This window comes from Jaculus jaculus, chromosome 4 (assembly GCF_020740685.1).
Source record: "Jaculus jaculus isolate mJacJac1 chromosome 4, mJacJac1.mat.Y.cur, whole genome shotgun sequence".
Lineage (NCBI taxonomy): Eukaryota > Metazoa > Chordata > Mammalia > Rodentia > Dipodidae > Jaculus > Jaculus jaculus.
The window spans coordinates 107906419-107917138 of NC_059105.1; the positions used below are offsets into that span (position 1 = coordinate 107906419).

Here is a 10720-nt window from a genome sequence, read left to right on the forward strand (position 1 = left end):
GATGTTGTGAATACCAGATGGACTCCCTCCACCTGATGGGCCTTTGTCTAAAGCTCATGGGTGGGTCATTCCTCCTTCACGCTGTCTTCCTCCTGCCTGGAGCTTCAGCATCTGCTGTAGAAGGAAGGCGCCTGAGTGGTCTGGCTCAGTCTTTCCAGCCCAGCCCACTTTCCCAGCTGGTGATTGGCTTTTACTCAAATCATTTCACTATCATTGGCTAGTTCTGGTCAGCAGAAAGCTTGTTCATCCTTATAGTGATCTAAAAACTCTCTCTAGGGCTGGGGGACTAGCTTAGCGATTAAGGCATTTCTCTGCAAAGCCAAAGAACCCAGGTTTGATTCCCCAGGCCCCATGTTAGCCAGATGCACAAGGGTGTACATGCGTCTGGAGTTTGTTTGCAATGTAAAAACAAACCACCTCTCTTTACTTGAACATGTACGCAGTGGCCTTGCTGTCTGCTAGAAGCCATTCAGAACTCCTCTGTACCTCTGAGGAGTAACCACTCTACTGGGAACTGCATGGTGCATGTCACCCTAGGATCTCCTTCTGGCCTTTCTGTCCCTCACTTCTCACTTCTGAGAGCTTTAGCTTCATCCTGTAAAAAAAAAAAAACTGAAGGTCCCTGTGGAGTAGCAGCATTAAGACCACTCTGCTACATAACAACAGTTAGCTGAGTCCTTGCTCGGCCTGGTCATGACATACCTGGATCTTCTCCCTTCTGCTTCCTGTGGGACACTGGGATACTCAGAGCTGGCTGGCTTCCCTACGTGCAAACCATTCCTCTTAAAGGGCATCTTAAGCGACCTGATGAAAAGGGAGCTTTTACCACATAGGTGAGCTGTAGAAGATCACCTCATCATGAGTACAGGCTGGCTGCAAGCACCTGGCCAGAGCTTCTCTAGTGCACTTTTGAAAAATGAAAAAGGCTTAAAAACTTAAAAAAAAAAAAAAACACAAAAGGAAAGAACAGAATGTGTTGTAAGCCATCATTTATTTCTGGCATCTGGCAGTGTAGTAGTTGAGCCTGCACTGTTGTTGATCCCATGTGCCCTTTAAAATGGCATCTCTGAGGAGACACAGTTGACTCTGTAGGAGCCAAGTTCCTTCTTTCTTCTCTTTGGGGACCCTTTGCACAGGAACGTTAGGAACTCCCATGTATGTATCTTTTCTAAAATCAAAATTGTCTACCTGCCAAAAAAAAACCCCAAAAGACAACCCCCCCTTCCCAAGTTCCTATCACTCTACTCTGCCGGTCTGGCCCTTTTCCCTATAGTTGGGCCCAGAATCCTCCTGCCACTTTGACCATCTGGGTACAGACTAGCCTAGGAAATTAGGAGCTAGGAGAATTTAGGATTCATAGTTGCTGGCCTTTGCTGTGGTTTCCTATGATTGGAGTGCTGTGCTCAAGTGAGTAACAGGGTTAGCTTGTTGTACTTGTCAAGCTTGAGAAAGGTCCTGGGTTCCGTCCTCACTACTGGGAAAAAAAAAAAAAAAAAGATTAGGAAGGCCATAGGTACTATAAAGTGTGATGGTTAGAAGAACAAGGAGACATTTTCCTGAAAGCCTCCTCAGAATGAGCTGGCTTTTAAAAGTTCATGGAAGATGTCCCTGTGGTTTGCCTAGAATACTAGTCTGTGAAAGCATCCGTGGCAGGCATAGCTTGCTCTGAAAGATCACAAAGTCCTGCTCTGTGTCAACAGTGCGCACAGAGGAAGTGTACTGTCCTAGAGAACTACCCCAACATCATTCAGTGTGACACTGAAGTTACTGGAATAGTAGATAAAAAGTTACCTGCTTTGGAAACTCACTCAGTGGTTGAACCTCCTTGTTAGGTGCCCTTGACCTGCCTGAAAGTCATTCTTGGGGACAGACAGGCTGAACTCAAAGGCAAAGGTGGTTGAGTGGCCATCGTCCCAGAGCACTCCAGTGAGTCAGGAAACTGAGGTGAAATTACAGTGAGGCAGACAAGACTAGGGGTCGATGGTGACTCTTGACCTGGGTAGGGACTGATACTATTGTCACTGCACTTATAACCAGAATCCACTTCTTCCTTAGGGAAACCCAGAAGAGCATACAATCCTGGAATTTGCTCAGTTTATTAAAAATCTCGTTGGTAAGTAGGCAGAACCTCTTTTTGAACGATTCATGGATCCTCTGCATTTAGCCATCTGCTGGGAACACCTTTACTGGAAAGTAGACAAGTGGTGCAAGCTGATTGAATTGTGTCAAAGCAACACTTTTAATCAGAAGCACTTTCTTCTTTGAGAATTAGAAAGAGGGAGGAGCAGTACTGGTTTGCTTCACAGGTTTAGCTGTAAGTCTGTACCAATTGGGAGGCATATTCACTCTGTGTCTGGCACGGATGCGTTAGGTCATCCTGCACCGGCAATTACTGATTTCCAAATACTCCTTTTGAGACCAGGACTAGGAAAAAGTGACATCAGCTTGTGATGAGCTCAAAATTATTTGTATCCCTGGCCTGGCTGGCTGACATTGAAGGCCACAGGATAGTGCCATAGTTAGTCTGTCAAGGCACCAGGCATTCCTGAGGTCTGGGTCAGCCCTTGGGTGGACCCTTGGCCACACCCTCAGGCTTGCTAGAGCTCTGGAAAGTCTATCCTTGGAGGGTCTCGTTTTTGATCCAAAAATTTTGAGGTCAGGGTCCATCATCCTGGTGTGATGGCGAGACCAGGATGTACCTTGCAGGTTGCTTTGAATTTACCATCATAGCTTCCCTGGCTGGAGGGGCTCCTTCCAGTAGACCACCCCAGCCACAAGGCTGTTGTGGTGCATTTTAGAAAGTCAGAATCCTGCTCCACGGTGGTGGAAATCATCCTGATGCAGAGGCTTCAGGCAGACTGTCTTCCCTAGGATGTACTGTAGTCACCACATGTCACCAGTCACCATGCCTTCCCAAAACTTGCCCAGGTTTAGACTATGCGCCAGAAGTTACTTGGTCAGTTATTGGAAAAGTGAACTTAAGCCCAGCCTCTCACATCAGAATCTAGTGTGGCAAGCTGCTGCAGAGAGCCATTTGCACTCTAGAGTTGAAGAGCTCTAGGCTGGAGTGATGGCTTAGCAATTAAGGTGCTTCCTTCCCTCATCCTCCCCTCTCTCAAATAAGTAAAAATATATATTTAAAAAAAGAACTGACTGTGAGAGGGATACAAGCCTCAGTGTTGCTGTCTATGACTGTCTATCATACCACCTGAGCCATTTCATGTTTCTATCATAGGGGTTGATCTTCCCTGAGGATCTCTTCTGCAGGTCTACCCAGGGGTTGCTATAGTGGTTTTTGCTTCTGTCACTGGGGTCTAGACACACCTTGGATGGTTAGCCAGCTAGGCTTTTCTGTCTTGCACATGGCTGTCCCAGCAGAGGGCTGGCTGAGCATCTTATGATTGCAGGCTTGTTCTGGCTAGTGTCACTGGTCAGGTCTTCATGAGCTAGAAGTTATCCCCTGCAGGGAAAGGGTTTTCTAGAGCCTGGGTACCCAGGTGTGGCCTGATGGAACCATCCACTTCAGAGATGGCTCCATCGTTCACTTTTCGTTTCCTATATCTGGATCATGTGCAGTGGGCACCTGTGTCTGCTACCTGATGTGATGGTCCATCTTGGCACAGGCCCTGTTGTTCTCTAGGAGGCTCCAGTGGGGCCAGAAACAAGCCTGGGTTGGTCATAGCCATAGCAAATAGCCTCCTGAGTTGTTCCCCTGTGTGGCTTTTGTTAGAGTTGCCTACACATTCTGTGCACCTGTTCCCCCCCCCACCCCCAGGTGGATTTCACCCTGATGTAAAATGTAAAGAGATGCCTTAATGGTTAAGACACTTGCCTTATAGCCAAAAGGACCCAGATTCAGAAAGCCAGGAGTAGAAGGTGGCACATGCATCTGGAGTTTGCAGCAGCTAGAGGCCCTGGCATGCACATTCTCTATCTGCCTCTCTCTCTCTCTCTAATAAATTAATAATAATAATGCTGCTTTAAAAAATTTACCCTGAAGCCAGGCATGGTGGTGTACACCTTTAATCCCAGCACTTGGGAGGCAGAGGTAGGAGGATCACTGTGAGTTCGAGGCCACCCTGAGACTACATAGTAAATTCCAGGTCAGCCTGAGCTACAGCAAAACCCAAAAACAGAAAAACCAAAAAAAAAGGTAAAAATAAAAAATTTACCCTGATGTAGGTGGAAGCAGCACAGTTTGTGATTTGCTCTTTCCTTTACCTTTATTTGTGTGTGTGTGTTTTTATTCAAATAACTCAGGTAGTGGCAGTGAAATCCAGTTTCTTTCTGAAGCCCAGGATGACCCACAGAAAAGAAAACCAGACATCAAGAAAGCGAAGCTGATGCTGGGTTGGGAGCCTGTGGTAAGTGCAAAAAAGCCTTGGGAGGAAGACCTCAGCTCCCATGGCCATATCCTCACAGGCACTGGCCATTGTTGGGAGGCTCCCAGTACAGTGAGATGGGCTTGGGTTTTCTGTAGGTTATTAAATGGTATCTAATCCTCCAATAATGGAAAATGGCTTGGGCCTGTTGTGAGTTTTGTTTTCATGAGATTACAGAAATGGCTCAATCCTTGACAGCAATGTTGAGGATGATGTATTACTTACTTTATCAGTACTGCAACAAAATTCCTTTCAGAAGCAACTTAAAAAGAGAAAGGTTTATTTTGGTTCAGTTTGGGCAGAGGTGTCTCTTTCTAGCATAGCAGGAGGTAGTCCATGGTAGAATCTATTCACGTTGCAGGGGCCAGAAAGTAAAGAACACAGCCAGAGCCAGTGGCAGGTATAGTTTTCCAAGGGCTACATATAACAACCTACTTTTGCCAGCCAGGCCATACATACCTCCTAAAGGCTCCACAGCCTTCAAAGTAATACCACAAGTTGGGGACCAAGCCTTCAGACTATGAGCCTACAGGTGACATTACAGATCAGGGCATTAGAGGGTGAGGGCAGCATATGTTCAGGGATGTGCGGGGGCCCAGGGGCCCCTGTGCTGCGCTGGATGGGGCTACTGTAAGCAGGGGTGAGCTAGTCCCCGTCGGGTGACGAAAGCCCAGCTTGGAAGCAAGTGAGACTAAAAGACCTAGAGGAAAGTGAGCCTCCTCTCTTCCTGCAGCCCTCAGACTGTTGGACCCTTTGATGGTTTGCCAGCCACTGCAACGTGCAGTCATCTTCCTCTCACTCAACTGCAGGCCTCACCCCACTGCCTTCTCTTTCTGCAAGTAGTTGTCCTTGAATGCCCATCTCTTGGGCCATGAGTGGCTCCTTGGGTCTGTCCTTTATAGGCTCCCTCCTTAGAACTGCTCAGGCCAGCTGTACTGCATGGGCAAACTTCCTCATTTTTCCACCCCCTATGTCTGGCTGTTCATTTTTTCTTATCCCTAGGTGCCCCACTAAGGAATGGCTCCCTTGAACAGAGGCATGTGGCCTCATCCACAGCAGTTTTCAGAGATGGGCACATATGAAGTAGGGGATAAATATAGAGCAGATGGGGCTGCCTTGCTGTCAGGTGGGATGCTGCCCAGAGCCCAGCTTACCATTTTAAAATGTATGGCATAGCAAAAGCTCAGGAGGTAGAATTCTAGAATTTTGGACACTGAACTGACATTGGGATTTTGGCCTAGCTCTTGTTTTGCCCTGTGATTTCTGAATCTGAGAGATGTGTAGGACAGAAAATTAGTAAATGAGGGCTGGAGACGTGGCTTAGCGGTTAAGGTGCATGCCTGCGAAGCCTAAAGACCCAGGTTTGATTCTACAGGTCCCACATAAGCCAGATGCTCATAGTGGCACATGCGTCTGGATTTTATTTTGTAGTGGCTAGAATCCCTGATGTGCCTATTCTGTATCCCTCTCTGACTGTAATAACTAAATAATTTTTTTTAATATTTAAGAAAAGAAAATTAGCAAATGAAATAGGAATGGATATGCCTAGACTTAAAATCTAATAATCCTGCTTGTGTAGAATAAATCGCAGAAGCAGAGGTCCAGAGTCTCTGTTTTTTAGATGAATTTGCCTTTGGTTGTTTTTGTCAGTAGAACTTACGTTTTAAACAACAAATTTTGGAAAACGTTGAGTGTATATTTACTACATACAAACTGTTGCTTTTACTACATTACACAAGGTGTGTATACAACTAGTATATTTTGTCTAAAATTTTGTTCCACAATACTTTCACATTCCTGGAATATGAAACATCTACCATTAGCTTCTCTTCTTACAAGGAGTTTCAATTCATAAGGAAAATGTGAGAAACTTAGACATATCCAACTTAATGCTGTGTGTGCACATGTGTATGAAAAGTTAATTGATATATAATAATTGATATATAATCTCCCCCACTCCTTTTTTTTTTTTTTTTTGTGGTTTCCTGAGGTAGGGTCTCATTCTGGTCCAGGCTGACCTGGAATTCACTGTGTAGTCTCAGGATGACCTTGAATTTACAGCACTCTTCCTACCTCTGCCTCCTGAGTGCTGGGATTAAAGACGTGCGCCACCACACCCGGCATAATCACCATTTTAACTGGGCAAAGGATGTCTCCTTGTGGTTTTTATTTGCATTTTCCTGATAATTAGGGATGATGAGCACTTTTTATGTCCCTGTTGCCTGTTTCTTTCTTTTTTGAAAATTGTCTACTTAGAGCTCTTTTGCTGTTTTTGAGTTGAGCTTCGTATCTAGTCCTGATAGTAACAACTTCTCAGATGCATAGCTGGCAAATCTCCAGTCTGCTAGTTGTCTCTGCACGTTGTTACTGTGCTGAGCATAAGCTGTAGCCTGCTGAAATCCTGTTGGTGTAGTTTTGTAGTTTTCTGTGGTCTTGAGGTCTTTGCCAAGGATATTGAGGGTATGAGTATATAGCATATTTAAGTTTATAATTAGATAAGTATTCATGTATTTTGATTCCTATGAAACCATCTCTGTATTTAAAAGTTAAAATAAAAATTCACTGTACATTAGGAAGAGTAGCACTTGTAAATTATCCAGTGTGTTCTGAAAGCAGCTTTAGAGGACCTCTGGCTTCTCCAGGGTGGCCTGAATACACTCCTGACCAGAGCTAAGCTTTGTGAATGTCCTCAGAAAGAGGCTGACTGACTACAGGTACACATTTGTAGGTATAGTGCGATTTGCTGTAAGTCAGCCTTTCTGTTGATGTGACTTTGTCTCTCACTTTCTCTCCAAAAAAGGTCCCACTGGAGGAAGGGCTGAACAAAGCCATTCACTACTTCCGGAAAGAACTGGAGTACCAAGCAAACAATCAGTACATCCCCAAACCAAAGCCTGCAAGGATAAAGAAGGGCCGGACACGCCATAACTGAGTCACTCTTAGGACATGAGACTCCCTGTTTTACACTTGATGAGATGAATTTCTTTTATTTTGTTTTGTTTATATGTGCTTTTTTAAAAAAGACTTAAATAGATGTTATGAAGAACAAACTGGAATTTCATGCTGAAGCTTGCTTTAAAGACATGGATGTGCCTAGAAGCTCCCTCAAAAACCTGCAGACTTTGCCTTGCACTTTTTGAATCTGTCTTTTTATGTAAAATAGCCTAGATGCATCTCTGCTATTTTCAAGTTTTTTTTATCTTGCTATTAGAGCATATGTTGTGACTGTCATTGACAGTTTTATTTACTGGTTTCTTTGTGAAGCTGAAAAGGAACATTAAATGGGATGAAAATGCCGATTTTATTTATAAAAGTAGGTACTTTTAAATAAGACGTTATACTATGCATAAAGAATAAAAAACGAGCAGTATTGCCAGGTGGATGGTACACCAGCATTTTTTTCTCAGACAGATAAAAGAATTCTGTTTGAGAGCTTTGTTTCTTTTTTAATTCAGAGTTTTTCGAAGGTCTAGTTTTTAGTTGCAAACATGATTTCAAAACACTTCTGTTGGACATTATCAAGGATATTGGAAATCACTACTGTGTTGTGCTGCAGATTTGGGGGCGGGGTGGGGGTATAAACAATGTATTCTGGGTTTAACAGTGGTAAAATATGCTATTTTAATAAAATAATGAAACTTACCAGTCATGGACTTTCAGTTTCAGAGGTTGGAATTGTTACTGTGCATAAGACATTGTCAGATTGTTAAGAAAATACTGGAGAATTTAATTTGGGAAAATTCAAAGAATATTTATTTAACTAGATGTGTGACATTGGAAGTATTTACATGCAACTTGAGTCACATCTGTGTCTATAACAGATTGTTTGTCTCTTGCCCAAAATATGTGAGACCAAGTAAAGTGGCTCAAATTTCAGAATTTTGTTTTAATTTAGGAATATTTGTATACACTGTATAGGTTAAGCATTCCTAAAGCCAAAATACGAAATGCTCTGAAGTCTGTAAATTCAAGTGTTCTGCCAGCACCTAATATTTTTAAGTTAGGTAGACTCACCTTCTGTTAACTGTTGCAAGAAATTCTCAGGCTTTACCCAAGGGTAGAATACTTCATGTCACGGGCAACACAAACCAGAACAGTATGACGATGTGTCTCATGTAGATTTTAGACAAGGCTTATCAAGTGAAAAGTTATTTTCATTAAGGATTTCCAAAGCTTGGTGTTGGGATTTATTTTTCCTCTTACAGTGAGTGGGAGAACAGTGTGCTGTAAGCTACAGTATACGGGCTCTGCATGAGCAGCAGCAGCCTGGACAGGTGCCGGGTGGCTGAAGTGTGGACCACGTGCCAGATAACGAAACAGGGAATCAGAAGCATCTAAAAGTGGGAGAACCTGTGAAACCTGCGTTGTGTCTGTCTTCAAGATTACTGTGGCATTGCATGGTTAAGTCAGTGTCTCTGCAATCCAGGAGTGGCTTTGTCATGCTTAGTTCACCAGAAGATTCTGAGCTGGGGCTAGATTGAGTGCAGTGTGAGAAGGAAGAATCAAGAGTGTTTTTTGCATATCTTCCTCCTCCCTTTCTTTCTTTCCTTTGTACATGCTAAGCACCCACTTGTACACTGAGCTACAGCTCTAACATCTTGGTCTGAACTAAGTGATTCATTATTGTGGAGGTGAAGTGTACAAAATTGGGAAGCTAACTAGGGAACTACTAATAGTGACATTGAACTAAAAACTGTGAACAGAAATGGGTCAAAGTTGTGCTAAGTTGGGAAGCATTGGGAGTACTCAAACACTCTAGAATCCAGAAATAGTTTAGTACTTGTAATATCTGCACTTCTTTCATGGAATTTATTCTTCTCGTTTGCATAGAATATTTTCAGGATAACAGAGAAGAGGCAGATGAGTTTACCCCCAAGAAAAGGGTGATGTGTCCAGCGAGGTAACATGAGCTTTATTCTGGGCAGAGAGGAAAGTGAATTTGAGGGGGCTGGAGATAAATAGACAAACAGGTACTGGCTGCTGTGATCCAAACTCTTGTGCTTCCCTGATCTCCATTGTAATAATATTCAGAGGTGAAGTGTTTGTGTAAAGTGATTTGGTCAGGAAAGGGGTGCTCTTATGACTGACATTGGTACCCTTATAAAAGAGCCGAAGGGATCTTGTGTGCCCTTATTCCATGTGTGTGACTGAGAAGGCACCATCTGTGAACTGGAAAGTGCTCCTTCACTAGACAACAAATCCAACAAGACCTTTATGTTAAACTTTCCAACCCTCAGAACTATGAGCAGTACATTCCTATTGTTCATTAGCAACCTAACCTATGGTGTTTTGTTATAGCAACCTGAATGTACCCTTTGGTGGTGGTTCCCTGTAAGAGTTACCATGCTGTTGCTTGTGGGGATGAGAGGGATGAGATTGTGCAGTTCTGTTGTTACTTCATTGAGTTATGGCAGGCTCAACAATGTACCTATCAACTTGAATGCACTGGACTCCAGCTGTGTTCTCTTGAATTCTGACAGGAATTATGAATTTTAATATTTCAATGTATGTTAAAATGATTTCTTTTCATGAGCATACCCTTTCTTGATGGTCAGTACCTTTGGTGGGCAGCTGGAAAGTGTCATTAAATCCAAGAATTGATGTATGATGTTCTTTGCCTCAAAGCCAATGGGGTTGGCTGTTAGAATCACCAAAATTAAGTCACGTGTTTTCTTGGCTGTGTTCTGTTTGTATCTTAGTCATGATGGGGAACAAGGGCTATTTTGTTATGGGAAGGAAAAATACTTTTTCAAGAAACCTGATGTGATTTGCAAGTGGCTGAAATGTGTCTCAAGAATTTATATAATAAAATGTAAGCCCCCATTTTGTGTGTTACAAAGAAGCTGTGACCTGAGTCCAGTGATAGTGTTTCAAGCTGGAATCTTTGGGAAGTGATTAGGGTTAGATAACATCACGAAGGGTGCAATCTCCTTGAGTGTATCCTGGTGGCTTCATAGGAAAAGGAAGATACCAGAAAACACAAGTGTCCTACCTCTTGCCATCACTAGATATGACCTCTAGAATTGGACAAAATAAAAATTTTTAAAACTTACCTAAGTTTATACTAGCCTTTTGTTTGTTTGTTTTTCAAGCTAGGGGCTTACTCTGCCCAAACCTGACCTGGAACTCACTCTAGTCCCAGGCTGGCCTCAAACTCACGGTGATGATTTTCCTACCTCTACCTCCTAAGTGCTTGGATTGAAGGCTGAAACATACTTAAGGCTTAGAAGACAAGGGAAATTTTTGTCTTTGATACAAACAAGAATTCTGTTGGAAACTGGGAAGAAGGCCATCCATGTTTTCCTATTACAAAGAATTTGATATATCTCGGTCCTAAG

At 43.1% G+C, this 10720-nt stretch overlaps 1 protein-coding gene across 3 annotated transcripts in view; it reads left to right on the plus strand.

The window, feature by feature from the left end:
- Nucleotides 1-10434, plus strand: part of Uxs1 (UDP-glucuronate decarboxylase 1) — a 93466-nt gene extending 83032 nt beyond the window's left edge. For all 3 annotated transcript variants that reach the window (XM_004651794.2, XM_004651795.2, XM_045147287.1), the window contains 3 exons: nucleotides 2056-2113; nucleotides 4261-4364; nucleotides 7183-10434. In XM_004651794.2, coding sequence (XP_004651851.1) covers nucleotides 2056-2113; nucleotides 4261-4364; nucleotides 7183-7314 — 294 coding nt within the window. In that variant the 3' untranslated portion in view covers nucleotides 7315-10434. The remainder of the gene's footprint in view (nucleotides 1-2055; nucleotides 2114-4260; nucleotides 4365-7182) is intronic.
- Nucleotides 10435-10720: the final 286 nt, after the last annotated feature.